The sequence below is a fragment of the Ahaetulla prasina genome, chromosome 1, assembly GCF_028640845.1.
Source record: "Ahaetulla prasina isolate Xishuangbanna chromosome 1, ASM2864084v1, whole genome shotgun sequence".
Taxonomy (NCBI): Eukaryota; Metazoa; Chordata; class Lepidosauria; order Squamata; family Colubridae; genus Ahaetulla; species Ahaetulla prasina.
The window spans coordinates 50,445,824-50,473,820 of record NC_080539.1 but is presented as its reverse complement, the minus strand read 5'-3'; the positions used below and the strand labels follow the sequence as shown (position 1 = coordinate 50,473,820).

The window sequence follows — 27,997 nt, the reverse complement described above, 5'->3', positions numbered from 1 at the left end:
CATGGCATTAATACTAAAAGCCCTGTGCTCCAATTCAATGGACATTGCTGAATAGCAGAGTCTTCCTTTCCACAATTAGTCCATTAAAAGCACTTCCAGTAACCACCATTAGTCTTGCCTCTTCCTTCCTTTTTATGCTTTTGGTAATCTGCTTTTATAACTCTCTCTTGTCTTGAGAAAATAGCGTGTATCATATATGAACCAGGATCGAGCCATATTTCAGTGGCTCAGTACATGTGCTGCATTAAGAGATTCCGGTTGTTTGCACTTCCAAACAAGACTGGAAAATTAAAACCTTAAATTGTGTAGAACTGTTATTAGATAATATAGTAATGATCTAACCTAGTATAAAATGGCTTCTAAGAAGTTATGGCCATAATTTCCATAAAAGGGTTTAGCAATGTTTGGAAAAAAATCCAACGCATAATAAGGTATATGAAAATTTGCATGATTATACTAACCACGTGATCCAGCTCCTCCAAAGTTTTACAGTTTAATAATGTAGTTAAAACGCTTTCTGACAGCTTTCCTTCTTTTTCAAGCTTTTGTATTGAGACATGAACCTTTTTTGCTAAAGTCCTAAAACCAAGCATAGATAGTAGAATTAAAAAAAATTATTTAATAAAACATTTATATCAATACTATTCCTAACTTCGGTGCATCCCTAAGCCAGTATGACCTCACTGTGAAACCTTCCATATATATTGTTCATGGGACTCTCAGACTGAACGGTTCTATTGGCTCAATAGAAAAGATACTTTCTCAAGTCAAAATCATAACCAATGGATGAGTAGTTTCTTTTTGTAGAAACACAGTTAAGGTAATCAGTTTTCAGTGAGAAAGAGTTTTCAAGTCAATCGCTTAAATGATAATGTACTCTTTTATTTAAATTTACTTAAGAGATACAATGAAGAGCGATTAAAAGTCACAATGGGAAGATTAGACGGGCCATAGACTCACATACATTTCTCGAGTGTAGTCACAAAGAAGAAAATGGAAGATTTGGATTCTGATGATTACTCAGTTTCATGTTATGCCCAAATCTTTGATCATTTATATGATCAAATTTTAAATAAATTTATTTTAGTTTTCTTGACTTTTAAAGGAAACTAAAATCAAAGCCAGTTTTACTTTCTCTGTTGCATTTACCCCCCTCATGATAATACTGGCCATGCAAGTGACTGAAGGTAGAGATGGGATTGCTGAGAGATACTATTGGGTGACACCTCTGTCCCAAGAATTGTGGAATTGCTAGGAAGCTTCCAAACTTTTTGTTAAAGGCAGAGCTCCATTCTAGTTGCCAACAGTATAGGTATAGGGGTTGTCAAGTTCTCTAGCAACTGCCTAACAAGAAAGTGATTCTTTCCAACCAAGTTTCTCATGGAACCTCTTTGACAAGATTTATTGAGATAATGTGGTTACAAAATCTCCAGCAAAAGAACAATTTTCTACTTAGAATCAGCAGAGACTTTCAAAACTTTTTTTCCCCAATTGTCTTCTCTGATATAGAGAGGCGATATTTTTACTGATAACTGCAAAGTTTGCAGCTGGCTGCTTATATATCATAATCTCTTATATCAATCTAGGAATTTTAAAAAGAAGGCTCCCCATGATTGGAATTCAGACAAGTTATGAGATCTGTAAGCATTCCTCCATGAAATCCTCTGTTAACATTTGCAAGACTGCAGTAATTGCTTAAGGTACTGCTTACTCTTCCTTTCTATCTCCATCCCAATGCTTTTAATACATACTGTAGTTCTTCCATTATTTGTTGCACCTCACGCAGCACATCAGCTTCCAGATTATTAATAAGTTCCTTCCGATACCGAACAATAAAAGGGATTGTATTGTCATCATTGAAAAGCTTGATTATATTGGCACACACCCATGCTTCAATATCAGTCCTTTGCGACAAAACCTGCAACCCACAGTAAAAAGGCCCAAGTATGACTTTCTCAGAAAAGATTCTGAAAATGTTAAACCTGAAGAAGAAATGATTGTGGCTATCATCTTACAGCAATCTACTTAATAAGGCGAACATACAAGAATATCTATCTCTATTTATTTACAAAGTTTATTCATTTTTCATTCTTATCCCCAAAATGATTCAAATGAAAACTAGGTCTGAATCATTAGTTACTTCCTAAAAAGAGAATGAAAAAAAACCCCTAATGGGTACTACTCATCTGAGATGTGACTCTTTTAATATAGTATCTTTTTTTAATATACTTCATTAAACTTTTTTTACATTAAAAACATAGACAAAAAAAGGAAAAAGAAAAGGATATACAACAGCTATTTGTGGTGTTTTTCTTATAACAATAATCCGTGCAAAGATTACAAACATTAAATTGTATATATTTGTGTTCTTGTTTTATCTAGTATATAGTATAGTATATTATACTATATACTATATAATATATATATATATATATATAAATATATTTATTATATATAATATATATAATATAATATATATATATAATAATATATATAATATATAATATATAATAATATATATATAATATATAATAATATATATTATTATTATTATTATATTAATAATAATATATAATAATAATATATATAATATATATATATATATAATAATAATATATATATAATATAATATAGTATATTATACTATATATATATAGTATATATAGTATATTTTATATAGTATACAAAATGGATGAAGACTATTGCCTGACATAGTGTAAGCCGCCCTGAGTTTTTGGAGAAGGGCGGGATATAAATGCAAATAAAATAAATAAAAATAAATAAATCTATTGTTTACACTTAGTAACTAAATATCCTTGTCTATCTCCTTTCTATCCATTTATACCACTGTTCCCATATATTAATAAATACCGATGTCTCTTTATCTTTTAAACTCAGCGTTAGTTTGTCCATTTCTGCGCAATTCATGACCTTTTGTATAACAAGTTTCTCTGTGGGTATATATGGCTGTTTCCAACATTGAGCGAAGGCTTAACATAGTATCTTAACTGCATTTCCGGGGGTTCTAATAGAAAAAATGTTCACAGATATTGTCAATTCAGTTTCAAAAGTAAGACTTTTGAACTGAGAGTCACCTTCCAAATGTTGAAAAATTCCTAACATGCCCACAAAATGTCTGTTATACAGTAGTTCGGGTGATCAGGGAAAAACATCCATCTATTTACTAGAGGAGCAGTTCTATACCCTTTCTACATTTCAGCTTCCACTTACTTTTCTCTTTTCCCAGCACTTTGGCCTACTGTAACTAATCAATGTTGGGAGGGAGAGAGGACGATTAGAAGCTTCTTAGAAAACAGGGCCTCTGTGGCTCAGACTGCTAAGACAGTCTGTTATTAACACAGCTGCCTGCAGTTACTGCAGGTTCTAGTCCCACCAGGCCCAAGGTTGACTCAGCCTTCCATCCTTTATAAAGGTAGGTAAAATGAGGACCCAGATTGTTGGGGGCAATAAGTTGACTTTGTATATAAATATACAAGTAGGATGAAGACTATTGCTAACATAGTGTAAGCCGCCCTGAGTCTTTGGAGAAGGGCGGGATATAAATGCAAATAAAATAAATAAAATAAATAAATCTATTGTTTACACTTAGTAACTAAATATCCTTGTCTATCTCCTTTCTATCCATTTATACCACTGTTCCCATATATTAATAAATACCGATGTCTCTTTATCTTTTAAACTCAGCGTTAGTTTGTCCATTTCTGCGCAATTCATGACCTTTTGTATAACAAGTTTCTCTGTGGGTATATATGGCTGTTTCCAACATTGAGCGAAGGCTTAACATAGTATCTTAACTGCATTTCCGGGGGTTCTAATAGAAAAAATGTTCACAGATATTGTCAATTCAGTTTCAAAAGTAAGACTTTTGAACTGAGAGTCACCTTCCAAATGTTGAAAAATTCCTAACATGCCCACAAAATGTCTGTTATACAGTAGTTCGGGTGATCAGGGACAAACATCCATCTATTTACTAGAGGAGCAGTTCTATACCCTTTCTACATTTCAGCTTCCACTTACTTTTCTCTTTTCCCAGCACTTTGGCCTACTGTAACTAATCAATGTTGGGAGGGAGAGAGGACGATTAGAAGCTTCTTAGAAAACAGGGCCTCTGTGGCTCAGACTGCTAAGACAGTCTGTTATTAACACAGCTGCCTGCAGTTACTGCAGGTTCTTGTCCCACCAGGCCCAAGGTTGACTCAGCCTTCCATCCTTTATAAAGGTAGGTAAAATGAGGACCCAGATTGTTGGGGGGGGGCAATAAGTTGACTTTGTATATAAATATACAAATAGGATGAAGACTATTGCTAACATAGTGTAAGCCGCCCTGAGTCTTCGGAGAAGGTCGGGATATAAATGCAAATAAAAATAAATAAATAAATAAATAAATAAAATAATTGAAACAGATGTTTGCTAAAATGGGGGGGGGAAGGGGGGAGATGAATTTAAGCCTCATAGAAATAAATAAATCATTGATGAGGATGTTTATTAGAATGGCATCTTCGTTTTAAAATTACATTAAACAATAAAGTGTTTCAGCAACTGAGAAAAAATGTTTATTATATAATGGGGGCCCATAGCATCAAGATGCCTACCATGCTCTTTGAAAGGTATGAAATGTATGACTGTAACTTTGTTGCTTGTATCCTTATGATTTATATTGATTTCCTGATTGCTTATATGTATCCTAGGACTATCATTAAGTGTTGTACCTTATGATTCTTGATGAACGTATCTTTTCTTTTATGTACACTGAGAGCATATACACCAAGAGAAATTCCTTGTGTGTCCAATCACACTTCGACAATAAAAAAATCTGTTCTGTTCTATTCTATTCTATTCTATTCTTTCTGTTCTAAATGCTGAACAAAGAGCACCACCCACTACAACGATTAGTACTTTTTTTCTTTTAAATTGCAAGACAAAAAAGAAAGAAGGAACCTTCATTCATCTGATAAAACAATGATAAACCTTTCCTTCCCCAATGTTAAAAGACACTGTATATGTTCCTCAAAACACTCAGCAAACTGAAACATGCCTCTCGTTTCAGTGCGATAAAAATATTTCCTTGGAGCTGGAATATATTTTAGTACAGCATATATCAAACTAAGATTGACCTGACATGTTTTCTTTTATTACTTTTTAAATCCTGGAATATTTTCTAATCTTTGACCAGCAAAAGTTGAAGTCAATGCCCCCCCCCCAAAAAAAAGTCTTTCATAATTTTTCTTTTACTTACAAATAACAAAATAACATTTTTTATATTTTCTTGTGAAATGTAATACTAACTAACCTTCCTGTTTCATAACTAACGTTCAGGATAAATTCTCATTATAAAGAGAGAAAACAATGTGCTTTGTTTTATAAAAATAAAGGCGGACCGAATACTTTTTGGAATACATCCAGGTGAGGTATTATATACCTCAGAAATAAAATAGATGTACAACTTCATTCTAGAGAGTTTCCTCCTGCAGTTTAGACATATGTTAGTTTTGTTGTAAAAAGCAAAGCATTACATACCTCTACAATGTCCCAGTTCATTTTATGGTCCCCATTCAGTTTGTCACCATATTTTACACGTTTCTCTTGAGGACATCCTGTTTTAATTTTTTTTACGGGAGGTTCATCAAATGTAAAATCTTCTTCAGACTCTTCCACCTTAAGTATTTTTTTAGACACTGTAGCACTTGTGGATGGTTTATCTGCATTTACCAAGCCAGGTTCACCTTTAATGCTGCCAACTTTCTTCCCTGGGGGTTTTTTGGTTGAACATCTCACATTGACATCTTCCTCTGCTATTTTTTCTGTTACTCCAGGTATGGCAATAGGCAAAGATAAGTCCTACTCAAACCACCAAACACATTAAGATTAGTATTGACCACAGCTAGTCTGAACATAAACAGCATCAATGACTTACTACCTATCACCATATCCTTTAGGATGATGGAGGAATGGAACTAATGTCATTGAGTAGGGGAAAAGCTACTACAGATATCAGTGTTCTGCTTAGTAAAATGTAAGTGCAGAAAACACGAGTGCCTCATGGAAAGTCCATTGTTACTGTCACTGCCTACAGGTCAAAAATCAGAAGCACCTGAAGATAATTGCTCTTAAAGCCAACCTATTTTCTCCTTTAATCCAAGATTCAAGATCAAATGTGAATCAGTTTTCGGTCACAAAGTTAGAAAAAAAATGATTAGCCCTAATAAAATTTGCTTTCCATGATAACAGATTGCAATTAAGAATGTTAGGCACCACATGTGTAACTCCAGCAACATTATTTGGGAATACCTCTTCCCAGCAGTTTTTCCCTATCCAGTAAGATCTGGAAGGGAAGGCTCCTTTTGGGTCCTTACTCAGAAAGAAGGGAAGACAATGGTGGTCCATGTCTCTTGTTGCTGCATACACACACACCCTTCTTCACTTGTGACCATTTGTTCAACGACAGTGCAAAGTTGTGATCATGAACAAAGGGGACATGATGGGTCATTGGAGTTCTGGCCATCACAGAACCCCCATGGTCATGTTATTGTGTTTTTGACATTCCCTACTGATTTCCCACAAGTAAAGTCAACAGGAAAGCCTACAGGAAGCTGGCCCTTGCTTAACCATGGCAAATAGGACTGCTGGAATAGTCATTGATAAGCAGAGTGGTCAAGTGACATTCACCTTTAGCTTAGTAATGGCAATTCTGGCCCCAACTGCTGTTGTAAGCCAAGGACTATTTGAATTCCTTCCAGCAAGACTTGAATTTTGGTTGCTGTTTCTTGATACAGTATGACAGTATGATGAGAGCAAATTATTGTTTCTATTTGCTTTATGATAAGAAACTCCAACATACATCCCAAAGCTTCAACTGCAAATATAAATGCATGTTTCAAGGAACTTCACATCAATTACACAGGATAAATTACAGAGGTTAAAGTGACTCAGGAAAAAACACAGAGCAGATCTTTCTTGCATGTAGCCCAGTGTACATGCATCTGGAGGTCCCATTTTTCTATTCCAATAAATCAGTAGAAAGTTTCAGTAGGAAAGTCAGGTTGTTGGATCTATGCAAAAGAACTGAACCAAATCGGGGGAATTTGGAATAGTGATAAACACAGATAAATCTCTACAATATAATCTTTGCTTTCTCTTATTCTCTCTCAAATGTTTTGAAAACTAAATGGCTTCCTAGCTTCAATTACTTACCGGCTCCTCTTTTATCACTTGCTTCTTAGTACCTTTCTTAGCTACAGTGGCTTTCTTCTTGGTCAATGAATTTTTTTCAACTCTTGGCACTTTGGGTTTTGGCACTTTGGCCTTACGTGAGACTTTCTTTTTGGGCTCCCATTCCTCTTCATACTGTTCATCTTCTGATTCTGAAGATCTGCACAAGATATGGGAAAGTTTGTAACAGATGGAATTATACAGAGCATTGTCCTTAAAATATGCAGGCCTCAATATTTAAACAAAAGAGTTGCATGCATTTAGACCGTAAAATGTATATGCTGTCCTAGACAAAAGAGTTGCATAGCTCACAATTATGTAGTCCAATTCACAATCAGTAAATGAATTTATGACACAAAAATATCAACATTCATAGTGAAAGAAAACTTATCTTTTATTTATAACAAGTGACAGAATGTCAATCAGGCTTAATCTGTGACTTTATTGCTTAGCTCTAGAACAGACTTTCACAACATCTGAAGCACCTGTATTTTCAAAGTTCCCATAATGTTCTAGAAGGAAATTGCCACAATGCATTGTGGATACAATAGTAGGCAATTAGCACTACTATTCACTAGCAATGAATAGTTCCACTAGCAATTTTGCTGGAGAAGCACTCCAGTGTTACACAAAGTTATACAATTTTAAGCAGTTACTAATAGCCTGGTTTTCTATTTTGAGCTTGCAATCAAGCTCAAAATACAAAACATTGATTCAAACATTTTTGCAGTCAACCCATAGCAAACTTTCTCTGCACAGATTTCACAAACTAAAAGAATAAAAAACATAACAAAACCAGCAACAGCATTTAATATGGCTGGACAAAAATAAAGTACACAAAAAGGACAATTCTTGTAATTCCATCCCTAAATTCCATATCTAGGATACAGCAGACATTTTAATTTGCATGGATAAATTTCATATTTGTGTTCATCCATTTTTTTCCTTTCTTGTTTTCACATCATGAGCTCATAGGAGAGGAGAAGCCAAACCCAGAAAAAGTAAACATAGTTAAGCAGTATACACAATATCCTGTTGATTTATCTGATACTCTCACTCTTCTTTCAAACTTATTAGTTTTGTTAGGCTTTATGATCAAATCAAACAAGCCAGGTAAATAGGTATTACCAGTATATGTATACACTTATGTCTGTAAACTTCAGCCAATCCCAAAATGCTACAAATATCACTAGATGTTGTCCTAGTACCAAATCTAGGTACAAAGATTGAATAAAAATTAGAACACACTGATCATAAATTTTAACTCACGATTTAAAGAAGGAAGATAGTTCATCTTTTGAAATGTCTAGTGTCCTTGCAGTTCTTTTCCGTTTAGACAATGCTGACATCTGAGAAAAGAAAAATAGTTTTATCTGTGAGTTTTTCCCCACTCCTAAGAGACTACAAAAATACAGACGGATGTTGCCAATTGCAAATCTGATATTTTTGAACAGGCATCCTTGAATATCTGTATCAACAACAGGTTCAACATATGGAACTGAAAAATCTGCTCTAATTTTATGTACATCTGAAAGCAATATACGTGGGAACAATGTCCCCTTACCTTTCATTATCTTTTATGTTGTCTGTGTATGGATCTTTAAATAATCACTAGTACCATCAATGTACAAGAAAGAAGTAGCTGTAAGCTAGGAAAAATCACTCTGAGGCCATGTCTAAAGTCTTAGATGGAGAACGTGATAAATTTAAATATCCACTCATCAAGTCAGCCTAACAGATACCATTAGATTTTGCGGAAGGTAACATGAAATATCTTATTTCTTAAATGAAATAAATAAATTCAGAAATGGCAAAGTTTGAAGTATGTGTGTGTGTAAAGGGACAGAAAACAAAACAACCTAATAAAGATGGGAAATGACAAGTGGTCATAAAATGCAGATCATGAAGGAAAAGACCCAGAAGGGGACTGAAGATGCATTTTTATTTTTTTATTGGTCACACACATAGACTATTATATAGTTATATCCATGAATATATTAATTGTCAAATTCAGATTGTTTTTCAGGAAGAAGTTTCCAGCCCCTGAAAGTTTAAGACACCAAGATGGAAATGTCCATTACAGGTACTCCTTCACTTATAACAGTTCATTTAGTGACTGTTCAAAGTTACAACAGCACTGCAAAAAGTGACTTATGACCATTTTTCACACTTACAATCTTTACCGCATTCCCATGGTCACATGATCAACATTCAGATGCTTGGCTAGTGGTTCATATTTATGATGGTTGCAGTGTCCTGGGGTCATGTAATCAGCTTTTGTGACCTTCTGATTAGCAAAGTCAGTGGGGAATCCAGATTCACTTAACAACCATGTTACTAATTTAACAAATGCAATGATTCACTTAACAACTCGGGCAAGAAAAGTCGTAAAATGGGGCAAACTCACTTAACAAATGTTTCACTTAGCAACATATAGGTTGGGCTCAATTGCGGTTATAACTCGAGGACTGCCTGAATTTCATTGTAGGAAAGTATTTAATGAATAAGGTGTGAGAAAACAAGGTTTGCATTACTACAAAGCAGTTGTCAAACATTTTGGTTTCGGGACTCTTACATTCTTAAAAATGACAGAGGATCCCAAAAAGTTTTGGTTTATGTGAGCTTTAAATATAAATATTTACTCTATTATAAATTAAAACCAAATTTAAAAATATTTGACTTCACAGATCCACTGAAAGGGTCTTGGAAACCCCAGGGATCTCCAAACCACACTTTGAGAACTATTGCTCTAACCCTGGGGTGTCAAACTCATGTCTTCATGGTGGCATCATGTGACGTATCAGGACTTTTTTCCCTTTGCTAAACCGGGCATGGGTATGGCCAACACGTAACGCATCCAGACCACGGGCCAGGAGTTTGACTTAAACTCTAACCTAATCTGTCCACACATTCGGCAACACAACACAAGGTGGATATTTTTGACTTAATCTAGATATATGGAGAATTCACTTAAGCCTAAGAGAAGGGCAGATAACAAAAGATGCAAGTATCCTTACCTTACAGAGTAGAGAGAGAGCCCAAGGGAAGCCCAGAGAACTTTAGTCCTTTTAGAAAGGCTCACAAGCATGGAAAGGTGTGTGTGTGTGTGTGTGTGTGTGTGTGTGTGTGTGTGTGTGTGTAAATAAATGATTTGGGCTCTGTACAGATACATTGCAACTGGTCCTTGGACTACATAAAACACTAACCAGGTGGGCTTTTATCATGATCTAGACAGGAACTTTGTTTTTGCGTATGTAGGGAAAAACAGCCTATGGAATAGACCTTACACAGTTTTTATCAGGTAACAGTAACAGTGTTGGAAAGGATGTTGGAGGTCATCTAGTCCAACTCACTGCTCACACAGGAGACCTATGTTGTAGTAATATGTTGTGCCTTCTTACTATGCATATCTTATTGCTATGCCTCTCTTATTAGTATGCCTGGTCCAGAATATTTGGGGGGAAAATTCTAAAGCAACGGAACCATGAACTAGTTGCATGGTTGCTCTGAGAGACCAATTCCTCCTCATACTCGATTATTTCATAAACCAGCAAAAATCCTGCAACCCCGCACTGCAAAGGATTAACGAAAATAAACCTGTTTTTTCTTTTTTTAATCGAAACATGGATAGCAACTCTCACGAACCTAGCAGCCCTAGAGGTTTCCACGTTCGGCACCTCCCTGAACGCCGCAACCTCTACCCCAATTCACCTTTTTCCAGCTTTGGCTACTGGAGGAGACGAAATGTCGCCGCTTGTTTCGCCTTCCCTCTTATAAGCCCGCGTTCAGATTTAAAACCGGCGCCAGCAGCGACTGTAACAAAACCCTGGCTTTCCAAGCGGAGGAAGCAGCGACCTGAACCGAGGGGAGGAGCAGGAAATACGCATCGAAGCAGCTCCGGCAGCCCTCGGTGACAATGAAGTCCCGGGGAGTCGCTTCCTCTTCGGATTAGCCCGAGTGTTTGGCTTTTTTTTTTTTTGGCAACTTTAAACTGTGTGGACTTCAAGTCCCAGAATTCCCCAACCAGTGTGTGACAATGAAGGCGGCGGGAGCGGCGCGCCCGCACTTTCCGCAGACGCTCCAGCGAAGGGGACTCTAATCCCGATGCTGATGGGAAGAATCTTCCTCTGTGCTCCTTGGGTCTGGTTTACTAAGCTAATAAGCGTGTCTTGGAAGACTCGCGAGAAAAGATAACTTCCAACAGAAAGTATTTCTGCTGTTTTTCAGTTTGGCCACTAGGTGCTCCTGTTTATCAGGCATTCCAGTCTGGACCATCCGTTCCTTGTTTATTTGATACAGGAGTCTCCAACCTTGGCAACTTTACGACTTGTGGACTTCAACTCCCAGAATTCCTCAGCCAGCGCATGCGCATGCGCTGGCTGAGGAATTCTGGGAATTGAAGTCCACAAGTCGTAAAGTTGCCAAGGTTGGAGACTCCTGTATTAAATAGGTGTCAATCTCGCCTGTTCTTCCAAGCGTTCTACATTCTTTGTGTCCATGTTATTTTTTTTTATTTCTTTTTGTCACAACAGTATACATAAACAATTGTCATAGATAAAACAACATATCTTGAAGAATATATATATATATATATATATATATATAAGTAAAAAAATATGCATCAACTATATTAATTTGATATACTGAAGAGAACAATAGGACAGGAATGGTAGGCACTTTTGTGCTCTTATGCACGCCCCTTAAATTATTTATTTAATAATTATTTCTAATTGTTATTAGATTATTATTATTTAATTATTAATTTAATTAATTAAATAAATAAATTATTTAATTATTACTTAATTATTCCTAAGTAATAGGAGGCCGATGAGACGTTTTGGAATTGCGCAATTTTTTAAGCATGTTCCACAGTTTGACATGACTCACAAGGCTTTTCTATCATCAATAAAGCACAGAACTCTTTTTAGTATTCTTTTAGTATTCTTTTGGCTTTCTCAATTATCTGGTGTGTGTGAACAATAATGTCTTCCTTGGCCTTTTCAAAAGCCAGCTTGAACCCTTCTCCTTTTCCATATAGGGCTGGCTCTAATTGCCTTAAACAATCCTAAGTGTTATTTTGCTAGCATGTGAAATTGAGGATATTGTGGAATAGAATAGAATAGAATAGAATAGAATAGAATAGAATAGAATAGAATAGAATAGAATAGAATAGAATAGAATTCTTTATTGGCCAAGTGTGATTGGACGCACAAGGAATTTGTCTTTGGTGCATATGTTCTCAATGTACATAAAAAGGCAAGATACATTCATCAAGGATCATAAGGTACAGCACTTAATGATAGTCATAGGATACAAATAAGCAATCAGGAAACAATATCTATAAATTCTAATGATACAAGCAATAAAGTACAGTCATGCAGTCATAAGTGGGAGGAGATGAGTGATAGCAACAATGAGAAGACTAATAGTACTAGTAATGCAGACTTAGTAACTAGTTTGACAGTGTTGAGGGAATTATTTGTTTAGCAGAGTGATGGTGTTCAGGGAAAAATGTTCTTGTGTCTAGTTGTTCTGGTGTGCAGTGCTCTATAGCGTCATTTTGAGGGTAGGAGTTAAAACAGTTTATGTCCAGGAAGCGAGGGGTCTGTGAATATTTTCACAGCCCTCTTTTTGACTCCTGCAGTATACAGATCCTCAATGGAAAGCAGGTTGGTAGTGTAGGAATTTAGCACCCACCCCCCTCCTAGAAGAATGAAATATTTTAGAAAATATTTAAAAAGGCAGAATATATTTCCCTGGATGAGAAATGGAGAAACATGTTTTAAAGACGAAGCAGCTTCCTGACTCCCCCATCTTTGTCAATGGGTCAAAGGTAGAAATTCATTCTCCCCACCTTTGTCAATGGGCAATTAAGGCTTCAGCCAAGCTCACTCAATCCCCCCACCTTTGTCAATGGAGCATCATTTGCAACACAATAGGACTCATCTAGCAACAGAAACTCACCACATGGCAAGGCTCAAGCAAGCTTGAGAGACAACCTACAACGTTAGCTAAGACCCCTAGACCACCTGGGAGTTTGACAACCAATCAGGATACTCTTCCTGTGCCCCAGAAAGTTCAAAGCTCGGAAAAAACATAAAGCCAGGGAGCGCACAGGATCTCATCCCTTTTCTGTTCAGGAACTCAAGCCATGTGATCCTGACCACCATTAAACCATCTTTCCAAGCAGCCTCCATGTTTCCAGTGTCTTTGTCCCCACTTGGAACTGAACCCAGATGGATATTTCTTCCAACAGTAGTAATTGTTTTTTCTGCAGTTCTAATTATCCTCTGAAGTCTGTGTCTGTCATCTTGGGATGCAGAACCAAACCAGACAGCTATAGAGGTACAGATGACAGGCTCAGTAATTCCTCTGTTGAATGTATCCTTGGACAATTTGAGCTTCCTGAGTTGGTGCAGAAAGAACATTCTTTGCTGTGCTTTTTTGATGATGTTTTTGATGTTAGGTGTGCATTTTAGGTCTTGAGATATGATAGAACCTAGAAATTTAAAGGTCTCTACTGTTGATACTGTGTTGTCTAGTATTGTAAGAGGTGGTAATATGGGAGAATTTCTCCTAAAGTCTACCACCATTTCTACAGTTTTGAGTGTGTTCAGTTCCAGATTGTTCCGGTCGCACCACGAGGCTAGTTGTTCAACCTCCCATCTGTATGCTGATTCATCGTTGTCTCAAATAGACCAATCATTGTCGTATAATCTGCAAACTTCAGTAGTTTAATAGATGGATTGTTTGAGATGCAGTCATTAGTATAGAGAGAAAAGAGAAGTGGAGAGAGCACACAGCCTGGGGGGTCCCTGTGCTAATTGTACAGGTATCTGATAGTTTGCACATTATGTTAAGTCTTTTGTTAAGCCTCTCCCTGAAAACATCTGTCCATCTCACCAGAGTGGATAAGACACTTGTGTATCTACACTGAGTGCTATCAGACCTCAGGGATCTATCATCTAACACTGCATTAATCATATAATTTCTACCCATGTGATTTTCATGGTAAAAGTACAGGAGTGGTTTACCATTACTTGCTGCATAGTATAAATTGATGCCTTTGCCATTGTTACAGAAGTAATCATTTGCTTCTGATATATTCTTATATGATTGCTATCCAAACTAGATGCCTCTTACCTTTGCTGAGGAGCTGGAATGACCTTCATAACTTTGAGCAACCTGTTAGGAATATACATTATATTCTTGGTGTGTATCCCGAGCGTTCTTTTTCATTGCTCCCAGGAACATCCCCCACCCCCCTGCCAACACAATGAAACAGTAAAGCAGGGGGAAAAGTAGTGGGGAAAAAACCCTTTTTTTAATCACCAGTTCAGCTTTGAATAACTTGGCTATCTTATTCAAGGGTTGAATATAAGATGAAGCCAGTGGTGAAATCCATTTTTTTTACTCCTGTGGCCATTGCTTGGTGGGCGTGGTGTGGCTTGGTGGGCATGGCAGGGGAAGGATACTGCAAAATCTCCATTCCCACCCCACTCCAGGGGAAGGATATTGTAAAATTTCCATTCCTATCCCACTCCAGGGGAAGGATATTGCAAAATCTCCATTCCCACCCTACTCTGGGGCCAGCCGGAGGTGGTATTTGCTGGTTTTCTGAACTGCTCAGAATTTCCACTGCCGGTTCTCCAGAACCTGTCAGAACCTGCTGGATTTCACCCCTGGATGAAGCCCTAGAAGGCCATGGCAGAAGGCCATGGACTTCATGTTGTTAAGTCAAGTTTGCATAATGGCTATTGGAACTGGAGAAAGATCCTAAGAAATAACTTTCAGGTCTGTTGGTGTGTTCAAGAAGCCAATGATAAAAACCAACAACAGCCTAGTCATTAAGCAATGACATAGTACAGGGGTCCCCAACCCCAGGTCTGTGGCCTGGCACTGGGCAACAGAATGTCAAAAACTGGGCTGCGCAAACAAGCAAAGCCCCATTTGCAGGATGCAGGCAGCACATGAAACCACGTCCCCTCCGGTCCATGGAAAAGCCTCTCTCTGTGGAGCTGGTCCCTAGTGCCCCAAAGTTCGGGGGCTGCTGACATAGTATATCATCTCAATATTGATCATATGGAGACCACTGACAGGATTGCCAAGATTTTTTTTTTATTATACTCTCTACTTGTGTTCTTAATAAGTAATCTAAAAATATTTTCATATGTTCATTGCCGTGAACAAACATCAATGCATAACTATGGATTTATGAAAATCAAGCATCTGCTGTAAAGTTTTAGCAGTAGGCAAAATCTAAAGTTGTAGAAGCAACTGTAAAATTATCTCAATATAATCTGTGAACAAAAATATATCCATGATCTTTCTGTAAGTATGCAAGTACAGGGTATGGATATAAATAACCTGAGTTGTAAATGTAAATGGTATAGCTATTTTTATATTTTGTTAAAATGTATTATGGAAGGCTTGTGTACACCTCCAAAATAGCTATGTGCGTCATCAACTTCCGGCAGTGCTTTGAAGTAGAAATCTGTTTTAATATTATGCAAAACCAGTTTAATTCCTTGTTGGCATTGAGACTGAGCCAGCAAGTTTATGTGAGTTATTAAATGTAGAATATAGTAGTGTTATGTATATCTGAGGGCCCAATCAATAAACACTTGTACTGGAATTAATGTATTGCACTCAAGATGGCAACAAAGGCCTTATTTAACCAGGGTGAATGCAATTCTGACTAAAGTGATAGGTGTTGATTATATCATCTTGATTTTTGAAGTTCATTCTGCATGCAATTGATTTTGAGATGTCCAGAATATAGCAGAATTGTGAAGAGAACTGCTGCTTGCTCTGTTGCTTTCAGCCTTTCAGTTGCTTCCCAGGAGCAATTCAAAGCTGTTGATTATTTTCAAGACTATAAATGGTTTAGAATGAGGATGGCTGAATGAAGGGGCAATTTTTCAAAGCATCTATAGAGGTTAGGGATAGGGTTTAAATGTTGTGGTGTGTGTGCATACATATAGATATACATACACATACACATACACACACACACACACACATGTATGTATATCTATATGTATGTATGTATGTATATATATATATACATATAGGTCTTTGGTTATTCGGGTTTTCTCCCGCGTAAAATTGGAAGTGTCTTGGCGACGTTTCGACAAAGTCTCATTCGTCATCTTCAGGCTTCAGCTTCGTGCTTCTGGGAGCAAGCACGAAGCTGAAGCCTGAAGATGATGAATGAGACTTCGTCGAAACGTCGCCAAGACACTTCCAATTTTACGCGGGAGAAAACCCGAATAACCAAAGACCTACATACAAACACCCGCGAAAACCTCAGAAAACAAATATATACATATACATACACACACATACATGTACACACACACACATATATACATGTACATACACACACACATATATATGAATGAATGAATCAGATTCTCAGTTATCATAGAAGTTGATTTTCATTCTAACTATCATAGCTTATATGGTCAATGATATTGTGTATCTGATCAGTCTATCTTTCCTCTTGATGAAATCAGTTAAGCCAGCATTTATCAGTAATTGGAAATGGCTGAGAGAGCAGAGGAAGAGAATACATTATGACCAAAGGACTGAGTGCTGTGAAAGCATTGCAAATAATCATTTTTACACCTTTTGTCCATGCAAAGGGTGTGTTCCATAGCAAAAGTGGGAATACTTTTTTTAGTATTTAAGACTGGGAATATTGACTTTAAATACAGTTTGCCTATGAATTAAAATCTACATATGGCAGGATTTTCATGTAACCTTATTATCAGTGGTAAAATTGATTATAAGAACAAAAAGAAAAGAAAAGCCCTACCCAGAAGTATTTTTATACTACGGACTTGCTTTGTGTCTACTATTCCTTTAGCTCCTTTTATCTAAAAAAATATATATCAGAATGTGGTGATAGGAAAAAGATGGATAGATTGACTATCATTGCATGACTCCTGCAACCCACTAAATAAAGGACTGTAAAGAAGGATAGCATTCCAGAGATGGGTGTCTGTTGTGGCAAAGTGGACAATGAACCAGTTGAATGGTGAAAGTAACTCTGTATTATGAAAGTAACTGTGCAATTTTATAGTAGAAAATGATGATACAATGCAATTGGAAATCTGTAAATAAGGGTTTAGCCAATTATATCTAATCATTATGTAATATTAAGCATCACCTATATCTCATTTGTTTTGAGCTGATTGTCAACATTTTCTGGGTGAACTTTCCATGTTAGTCATGAAATGGTTCATGCACATTCTGTGTCTTTTCTGCAAAGGAGAGGCTCAGTAAAGGCTGAGAATCTACCTGCAAATAGGGAGTCGGTTCCAGTGGTGGGTTTCAAATTTTTTTACTACCGGTTCTGTGGGTGTGGCTTGGTGGGCGTGGTTTGGTGAACGTGGCAGGAGAAGGAGAAGGATACAGAGAAGAAGGGCCTTCTCTGTGGGGGCTCCCACCCTTTGGAACGAACTTCCTCCTGGACTTCGGCAATTGCAGGACCTTCGGACTTTCCGCCAAGAGCTGAAGACCTATTTGTTTGTTCGCGCAGGACTGGCATAGGATTTTAATAGGATCTTAATTAGTTTTAACGTTTTAACATTTTATAAATTCGGGGTTTTATTTTAAATGTTTTAATTCGGCCATTTGTATAATAAGTTTTTTAATTATGGTTTTATGTGTATATTGCTGTTCTTTTTTATTATGGCTATAAACCGCCCTGAGTCCTTCGGGAGAAGTGCGGTATAAAAATTTAATAAATAATAATAATAATAAATAATAATAATAAAAATACTGTAAAATCTCCATTCCCACCCCACTCCAGGGAAGGTTATTGTAAAAGCCCCATTTCCTCCCAATCAGCTGGGACTCGAGAGGCAGAGAATAGATGGGGATGGGGCCAGAACTGGTCAGAACCTGCTGAATACCACCTCTGGTCGGTTTTCATATTTAGGAACTGAGTCTTATTTGCAGTGACATTTCCTAAAAGAACGATTTATTAATCATGTTGCCAATCGCAGTGAAGACATCAGAAAAGGCTTGCAGAAAGTTCAGTTGCCAGTTTGTGTTCCCTTGAAAATAAGGAAATGAATAAGGAAAATGTCCACAACACTGGAGTGAGGTTGGATATTTGCATACTACTTCCACTAGGGGATGCTGTTTCTCCACACACAACTGGTTTGTATTTTCAGGCCATGCCAAGGTCAGGGGCTGGCACCAGGTAGCTCTGCTGTAACTCTCTGTTTTGGCTTTACAAAAGAAATAGAAAATTGCCAGCCAAGCATTAAATGTGAAAAGACAAGCAATAAAAGCCAATCTCTCTAAAATACAGTTTAAATACAGTTGCTTGTTCCTACTTGAATTGTTGCAAACCTGTTATGATTTAACTGAGTTTGCAAATTTCTGTATTAAAGGTGTTGGAAGAAATGTCCATCTGGGTTCAGTTCCAAGTGGGAAGAAAGACACTGGAAACATGGAGGCTGCTTGGAAGGATGGTTTATTTATTTATTTATTTTTATTTCTTTTTGTCACAATAGTATATACAAACAATTGTCACAGATAAAACAACATATTTTGAAGAAAATATATACATACATGTACAATTAGCACAGGGGCTCCCCAAGGCTGTGTGCTCTCCCCACTTCTCTTCTCTCTGTATACCAATGACTGCATCTCCAATGATCCATTTGTTAAGCTACTGAAGTTCGCAGATGACACAACAGTGATTGGTCTCATTCGAGACAATGACGAATCCGCATATAGACGAGAGGTCGAACGACTAGCCTTGTGGTGCAACCAAAACAATCTGGAACTGAACACACTCAAAACCGTAGAAATGGTGGTAGACTTTAGGAAAAACCCTTCCATACTTCCACCTCTCACAATACTTGACAACACAGTATCAACAGTAGAAACCTTCAAATTTCTGGGTTCTATCATATCGCAAGATCTCAAATGGACAGCTAACATCAAAAACATCATTAAAAAAGGACAACAAAGAATGTTCTTTCTGCGCCAACTCAGTAAGCTCAAACTGCCCAAGGAGCTGCTGATCCAATTCTACAGAGGAATTATTGAGTCTGTCATTTGCACCTCTATAACTGTCTGGTTCGGTTCTGCAACCCAACAAGAAAAACACAGACTTCAGAGGATAATTAGAACTGCAGAAAAAATAATTGCTACCAACTTGCCTTCCATTGAGGACCTGTATACTGCACGAATCAAGAAGAGGGCCGTGAAAATATTTGCAGATCCCTCGCATCCTGGACATAAACTGTTTCAACTCCTACCCTCAAAACGACGCTATAGAGCACTGCACACCAGAACAACTAGACACAAGAACAGTTTTTTCCCGAAGGCCATCACTCTGCTAAACAAATAATTCCATCAACACTGTCAGACTATTTACTGAATCTGCACTACTATTAATCGTTTCATGGTTCCCATCGCCAATCTCTTTCCACTTATGACTGTATGACTATAACTTGTTGCTGGCAATCCTTATGATTTATATTGATATATTGATCATCAATTGTGTTGTAAATGTTGTACCTTGATGAACGTATCTTTTCTTTTATGTACACTGAGAGCATATGCACCAAGACAAATTCCTTGTGTGTCCAATCACACTTGGCCAATAAAAAATTCTATTCTATTCTATTCATATATGTAAAAAAATATGCTTCAACTATATCAATTTGATATGATGAAGGGAACAATAGGACAGGAACGGTAGGCACTTTTGTGCTCTTATGCATGCCCCTTATAGTTAATGGTGAAGCAGAGCCACCAAGCACGTGTGATTCTCAGTAGAAGACCACATAGAGTGGAGAGTGAGATATATTTATACCCTCTCTTAGGCCTTGCAAGAAATGTATCCTATTGGTTGTCAGACTCCCAAGGGACTGGTCACAAAACAGATGCAATCTGGAATTAAAGTTAGCGCTGGGAGCTAACCTTGTAGGCTGTCTATGTGCCAGGCTTGGTTGAATCTTGCCACACGGAATTGGGTGAGCGACTTCTGGGCAAGGCCTGCACTGGCAGAGAGCATGGCTTGCCTATATAGCTGTGCTGGGAGACGAATGCTCCCAGCGCTAACTTTAATTCCAGATTGCATCTGTTTTGTGACCAGTGCTTTTTGGAGCTCATTTGTATGCCTGAGTCCAGCTTAATAAACTCAGTTATCACCCGCCCACATGCCTGGGATTGTTATTACTGGATTAGGTCCTGAGCTTGGATCTTTTGAGTGGAAGTCAGTGCTCATTTTCCCCCAATTTTCTTATTTTATTTTCTGCTGCTTTCAGCTGGAAGGTAGGAGAACTGGAAGGGGAGATGGCTGAAAGGATGGGTCCAACAGCTGAGGTGACAGCGTCACAGGTTGCAGAGTTGATCATTATACCAGAGCAAGGCGCAGAGCCTGGGGTGCCAGACCAGCGTCTGAAGGAGCGTGAAGTGTGAGGAAATGTGCAGCTGATGATCCAGGGACAGCCAGCCACAGATGTGTCCACGAGTAAGGATCCCTAGCAACCCTTAGTTATTCCAGAGTCCAGGCAAATGTATGGCATTAAAGGTGGTTGATGGACTGTGATGGGGAGGGGGAGTACAGCTACTCAACCACCCCAGTAGCCACACAATGGAGATACTGAGGGAGTGATTTGCAGATGCCAGCTTCCAGTATGCTCCTACCATGCAATCATGGGACCTGGGGAGAGAGGAAACCTCATGGGCCAGCACAATGCTGTACCATCTACCCATTTTCGATTGGTAAGTCCGAAGCTACAGCTGGATACCATCCCAAGTGGATCGCAGGTGCCTTCAACAACAAGGGTTCCCCATGGGGGATCTTGGGGGGTCAGCAGGGGTTGTTGACTGGAGTGACAGGCTGAGGGGACGGCCCCATCTTTCTAGGCCCCACGTCAAGCAGGATCACCCTATGGTCACCAGGTCCCATTGACAGCACCTGGGGTCCCAGCCCAATGGCAGACTGACCAGGGTCCACTGGGTTTGGGATGGCCGACAGCCAATTGGCCTTACCCAATGCCCATGGAACCCCTCACTTGAAGGCTACTTTTGATGGGGACCCAGACTGTTTGGCTCTGTCTTTAAGCCAGGTGATCAGCCACATGGATTGCTACAGCTGTCTGTACCCATCTCAGTGGACAATGGTTGTTGCTGTGACAGTGGTGTTGGAGGGAAAGTGGTTGAGTGGGTGACATCTCTGCATGCTGGTGAGCTTGCGGACATTGGCCTTTTCCTGGAGGCACTACGGGCCCAATTCGAAGACCTGATCTACTGGTACTACAACAGAGGGGACAGCCAGAGAGGGTCTACGGGCTGGTAAGGTGAGGGAATGGCCTGAGCACCTGCTGGTCCATCATTTTAAGGCAGGCCTAGACAGGGGTCTACATCAGGCCTATGCCTATTGGGGCCTCCCTCACCGGTTAGCCACCTGTACCAAGTAGCCATCAAGCTTGATGCAGAGCTACAGGAGTGTTGCCCCAAGGGGTAGTTCGGTGCCAATCACGAAGGACCACGGAGCATCCACTCATGACCAGCCAGGTAATCCCTGTCCTTGCAGGGTTCCACGGGATGGGACAGCCCAACCAATATTGAAATGTTTCCAATGTGGCCAGCCAGGTCATTGCGTGGCCGAATGCCCAGCCCTCAATTGGCAGACCAAGGCAGGGTCCCCAAGGGTGAGCACAGTGAGGAGGACACCTCTGAAGACCCTTGAGAAGTCCAGAGCAGCAAACCAAGCAGTGAGGGATGCACTAGCACCACCTGAGACAGCCAAGGGAACACCAGTGAAAGGTGAGTACCAGACAACTGCTAACAGGGTAAGCCACTGCTATATAAAATGAGAGTGAACTCTATTCTGTACTAGCACTGATGATGTTACCTAGTTTGGTAATGAAATGTCTGCAAGAAAACCACTAAGCCTAGAGAGTACCAAGGACCCCACAATTCAACACTGAGCTGCAAATATTCTCTTCCAACAGTAGCTTATTTAAGAGATTATGAGTGTAGATCATGGGTGTCAAACTCGGGGCATCACATTGCTGTTGTGTGACTTATCACAATGTTTTTCCCCTCGTGGAACTGGGGTAGGCATGGCCTGTGAATGGTGTACCGGACCCGTGGGCCGCCAGTTTGACATCCCTGGTGTAGATTGATTGGTATCTAAAATGCTGATTGGCATGTTTCAATAATATGACTTGCAGCAGAAAACATTATGCCATTAGAAATGTAAAATTGGTCCTAGAAAGGAAAATGTTAAACTGTGACTCACATGCATTTATCAAATATGCATGTCTTGTGGGTAAATACAATAATTACAAACAAGACAGAGTTCTTTGTTTAGTCCATTGGGACCTGCAATGAAACCTTACAGTTTAGGTGCTTTAATGTTCAAGCCAACAATGCCTATTATTCCTTACATTATTATTCCCTCCCCTGTTGTTCTCCACCCCAAAAGGAAACACATTGTAGTAGATGCTACTCCCACGTAGTCTAAAGATTTTGTTTCTATTTCCTTGGGTATTCCAGTGCATGGCAATACTGTTTCTTTCTCAGCAGCTACATTTTAGTTACACAGTAATTGTCATAAATTGGCACAAAAAAATCCAATAATAATGGAGTATTATTTCCCCAGCCTAGTACTTCAACTTGAATTGGCCTTCAGTTCTCATAAATAGAAACCATCAGTCAGAGGCTGAGATAATTGGAAATGGCAGAACTTTCTGAAGTCCTGTCTAATACATGCAAATACCACTTTGGGGTAGGTTGGTAAATACACCTATCACACAGTAAGTACTAACCCACATTGTAAAACAGCATGAAGATACTGTACTTCTAAGATGGTTTTTACTGTTCAGTGTCTCTTTAATACACACTGTGTGCATTAAATGTTTTTTTTTAAATTACATCATTACATTTAAAAAAATAATAATTTAATCAAAGGTTCTCACATTCATAGAAACAATGCTGGGAATATTGGGAATGTTTTATTTGGTCTTGTTTTATTTTTCTGATACTGAGTGAAGCTGGATAATCCAGAGGGGAGGCCAAGTTTTCATAATGTGATGCTCGAATGTCAAAAGGACAAACAAAACCACTGACTAAAGGATTGATTTTCATAATGAGGCCAGTTCAGTGGACCATTTTTTCATCTTTAAACTCTCTCTCTCTCTCTCCCTCCCTCCCTCCCTCTCTCTTTTTCCCAATGTGGAATCAATTTTCTCTATCAGCTCATAATGCAAGTTTTCTATTCATCAGAATTTTGACAGAACATGTCTCAGTTAAATGGCCCCTTCCCAGCGGCCTTGGCTGGAATTAGTCATTTCCACACAAGATGCTGTTTTTAACAATTACTTTGCCACTGATGGTACTGAAATACATAAAAAGCTTTTGATTTGCTTTTTAAAAATTTGTTATGCGATCTGCTGTGATGTCTAACAGTTTTCCAGCATCCACAGGAAAGGAAGAAAAAGTTTAAAACCTCTGAATTTATCTGATCAATCAATTAAAATAATGTGACACAAAAGTAATATTTTATTACAACGTCTAAGTATCTTCTGACTGGAACAGTGCTTCCTCGCCACTGTCATAGCTAAACATAGAGGGAAAAACATAATGGAAACTCCAGGTCATCCTGTTGAATTGTTTCGTGGGCTAGCATTGTCTTCTCCTCCCTTCAACATCTCTCCTGGGAGAGAGTGGTTCACAATCCTTGTCTTGGATCCAGACGAGGAGCTAAGTTTTCCTTTGGTTTCCTGTCTGCTTCCCAAGCATTGAGGTGTGGGGGGGAGCTGAGGAAATTATTTCAGTGATAGCCAAGCCAAAGCTCTGCCCCTTCTAATAATCAAGTAGCTGGGAATCACATCTGGAGCATCGAAATCCCAACACGTTGTTTTATTTTCTTTAGCATTCTGCAGACCAGTTTTTAACAATGTACATATACATTTACATTCTCATTTTTATGTCCATTGTTTTACTTGGGCTATGAAAACTGCACTAGTCATGAGAAATGAGACAGTGTGGATACATATATGGAGAAAATATATACAATAAGCACTTGTGAAGAAAAATGCTGGCATAAAGATCTTTTTTCCAGGGTATTTTTATATACTGTATCAGGAACATTCATATATAAGGCCAGAAATCTTACCATGGCTCCCAAAGCAGCTTGGGCCATATAACACAGGGAAAGCTACCCATTGAGGCCAGACCCAAGACTCACAGTGCAGGGTCCATTATTCTTACTTATTATAAATATAAATATATATTGTACAAAACACAGTCAAGCAAAGAATGTTTAATGTTTTAAAATTATTTTTAATAGTTTTACATTTTTTATATTTAAAAACATTTCATTCTCAAGCAATATCTTGAGGACCCAGATTGTTGGGGGGCAATAAGTTGATTTTGTATATAGTATACAAATGGATGAAGACTATTGCTTAACACAATGTAAGCCGCCCTGAGTCTTCGGAGAAGGGCGGGATATAAATGCAAAAACAAAAAAAAAATATCTGCAAAAGAAAGTGCATCTTTGGAAAGACTGCTAATATCATTTAGATATTCAGTTCAGTTTTAGACTATTAAGGCTACTGTCAGTCTTGCCCCCTACCTGCTGGAAAATCGCCCAAGGATACGCAGGCTCATTGGGTGAATCTCCCAGCAAGAAAGTGACTACCTTTTCACTTTTCACTGGTACCATTAAGTGCCCAGTCTAAAATAACTATATGTAGGTAGTCCTTGACTTATGACCACAAGTGAGCCCAAAATTTATCTTGTTAAGTGAGACAATTGTTAAGTGAGTTTTGTCCTATTTTACGACCTTTCTTGCCACAGTTGTTAAGTGAATCAGTGCAGTTGTTATGTTGGCAACACGGCTGTTAAGTGAATCTGGCTTCCCCATTTGACTTTTGCTTGTCCGAAGTTTGCAAAAGCTGATCACATGACCCCAGGACATGACCACTGTCATAAATATGAACCAGTGGCCAAGCGGTTGCATTTTGATTACGTGACCATGGGGATGCTGCAAGGGTCTTAAAGTCCCTTTTTTCAGTGACTTTGAACCGTCAATAAACGAACTGTTGTAAGTCGAGGACTACTTGTACCCCACTGTTTGGAACAGTGCAAACGGACTGAGCCCTCGCCAACAGGTAGTTCTCAAGTTCATCAAGCATTTGCTGTGCCGGGCCGTCCCCGTTCCACCAAAGAACGGCCTCGAGGCTTTAGCGCATCCTTCCCCAACCTGGTGGCCTCCAGATGTGCCGGCAGAGTCTCCGAGAGTTGAAAGCCAACTCATCCGGAGAGAGCCAGCTTGAAGACGGTTCCGTTGACGCCGGGAAGGAGACTTCGGATGTCCCGAGTGGTGTGTTGCTCCGGGACCTGCAGTGTCACGGAGGCGGCCTTAGCCCGCTGAAGCGCTGGCGAGCCGCCTCTCGCGGCTCCGGGCTGAAAGGTGAGGGGCAAAACGAAGCAAAAAAAATAAGCAGCGCGGCAGGCTTCGCTTTTAAAATTGCCTCCTCGCGCGGGCCGGGCCGGCTTGGGAGGCGGCAATGGAGGAGGGCGGAAGAGGGACAGTCATGTCGCGAACTGCCCAGCCCTTCTTCCCCCGAAGGGCTTTGGGCGCGCTGGAAGGAGGCGCCGGAGGAAGCGCTCCAGTTGGGAGTCCTGGCGCTGGGAGGAAGGGACAACCGTGAGTCGCCGGGGGGGGGAGCATATCTGTCCAAAGTCACGACCCCGAGGAGCGACGGTCGGAAAAGGCTCTTCCCGCGTCGCTGGTAGTTGTTCTCGCCGGTGATCCCTTGCCGCGTATTGCTCCCCCAACAGGCAAAACTTTCTATTCGCACACAGATCCACACACTGACGTCTTTTGCGCATTTCCTGCATTGGGGAGACAGACACACCGAGCGAGCGAGCAAGCGAGCGAGAGGGCCAGCTGGGGGAGCCTTCCTCGCCCAGCATCAGGCAAGCCTAGCCCGCGGCACAAGCCAGACCAGCGGCCTTGGGGTGGGGAGGGAAGGGCGGGAACCTCGTGTTGCCGGCGTGAGGTTGTTTTTTTCCCCTTTCCTTTCCTTTCTCCCCCCCCCCCCTAAATTGATCCTCTGAAAAGAACAACGAAAGAACCGCCCCCCTTTCCCGAGCAGGTCGATCGGGAGCAGTTTCTCCTCATGCATTGGGTTCGATCCCCTGGATCCTTGGCCTTGGAGGAGGAGGAGGAGGAGGCGGAGGAGGCGAGGAAGCTCCCGCAGCAGCCGAGGCGGATGTAAGGTTCCTCGGACTGTGTGATTTCCCCCCCCACCCCTTCTCCCCTTCAGTCGGAAGGCTGCGAAGTGGGCAGGGCTGCGCGTTAGGTTCGGTGTTCCTGGGTGTTTGCTTTTCTTTCCGACCCCCTTCCCCCTCCCCTCCTCTCCCCTCCCTTCCCTCCTCTGTTGTTCCTGCCGCCGCACAGGCAAGTCAGCAGCAGAGCGTGAGCGCCGGATTGCTTTCAGCGGAGGACTGCTCAAGGATTACGCTCTAAACAAGAGAAAGACGACGGCGTGTGTGTGGGGGGGAAGTCTTCCTTTTAAGAGGGGAAAAAATAATATACGCATATACATATATAGATCTCGACACGTCCCTGTATCCCCCAGCTCCGAGGATTCTTTTGAATGTGCTGCGATCGCATTTCGGATTTCTGCAAGCGGGAACGCGATCCCTCTCCCCTTCCCTTCTGCGCGCCCCCAACCCCCGCCTTTTGTTTTTCCGTTAAAAACGCACACAGAGGCCAATCTGTCTTAAATATATGCGTGTGTGTTTGTATGCATGTGTATATATATACACACATGCGTGTATACATGAATGTATGCCTGAATGCATTCACTGGGTGTCGCAAGAGGAAAAACTAGCCAAAGCCACCGAAAGGAGCCCCCTGCACCCACCCACCCCCCACATCACTTAAACCTGCCTTCTTATTTATTGAGACATCTCCTAGAAACCTCCCTGGCTCCGGAGCGTGCTTAATCCCAAGGAAAAGTGAAGCCATCTAACCATGGTGGTTTTTAATGGCATGCTGAAGATTAAAATCTGCGAAGCGGTGAATCTCAAACCCACCCCTTGGTCGCTAAGGCATGCGGTGGGTCCCAGGCCACAGACCTTTTTACTGGACCCATACATTGCCCTCAATGTGGACGATTTCAGGATCGGGCAGACCTCCACCAAGCAGAAAACCAACAGCCCTGCCTGGAACGATGAATTTGTTACCGATGTTAGCAACGGCAGGAAGATTGAAATGGCCGTTTTCCACGATGCCCCCATCGGGTACGACGATTTTGTGGCTAACTGTACTATCCAGTTTGAGGACTTGCTGCAGAACGGGAGCCGGCACTTCGAGGACTGGGTGAGTGCTCCAGAGTGCGTGCATTTCAGGGTCAGGTTTGTTTTTATGGCTTTGAGCTAGATGAAGGTTACCCCCCTTTGTTTGACAGATGCGTCTCAGCCACACAGGCTTATCTTGGACGGAGGGCTCAAGCAGGTGGCTGAAACATGCTTGCAAGTACATAGGAGATGTGGTGTCTCAAATCTGCCTTGTGAAAAGGAAGATGCGTCTATTCTTTTTCTTTTTTTAAAGAAAAAGACAATGTAGTCTGAATCTTGATAGCTAGGATTTAGGATTTAGGGACCTCAGCTCTGCCACTGAATGCCCCAAAAGACATGTAGCTAAATATTGTATTTCTCTACTGCATGGTTAGGGTTTGTTGCCATTTGTTTACTTGACCATCTA

The 27,997-nt window shown here is 40.0% G+C and overlaps 2 protein-coding genes across 3 annotated transcripts in view; one reads left to right on the top strand and one right to left on the bottom strand.

Moving 5' to 3' along the window:
* The window catches only part of SRBD1 (S1 RNA binding domain 1), a 188,374-nt gene extending 177,033 nt beyond the window's left edge, over nt 1–11,341 (bottom strand). For both annotated transcript variants that reach the window (XM_058165213.1, XM_058165214.1), the window contains exons 1-6: nt 10,942–11,341; nt 8,500–8,579; nt 7,213–7,390; nt 5,539–5,859; nt 1,752–1,918; nt 462–579 (exon numbers count right to left, since the gene is read on the bottom strand). In XM_058165213.1, coding sequence (XP_058021196.1) covers nt 462–579; nt 1,752–1,918; nt 5,539–5,859; nt 7,213–7,390; nt 8,500–8,579 — 864 coding nt within the window. In that variant the 5' untranslated portion in view covers nt 10,942–11,341. The remainder of the gene's footprint in view (nt 1–461; nt 580–1,751; nt 1,919–5,538; nt 5,860–7,212; nt 7,391–8,499; nt 8,580–10,941) is intronic.
* A 15,005-nt stretch (nt 11,342–26,346) lies between these two features.
* Nucleotides 26,347–27,997, top strand: part of PRKCE (protein kinase C epsilon) — a 355,908-nt gene continuing 354,257 nt past the window's right edge. Inside the window, exon 1 of the mRNA XM_058165212.1 lies at nt 26,347–27,613. Coding sequence (XP_058021195.1) covers nt 27,266–27,613 — 348 coding nt within the window. The 5' untranslated portion in view covers nt 26,347–27,265. The remainder of the gene's footprint in view (nt 27,614–27,997) is intronic.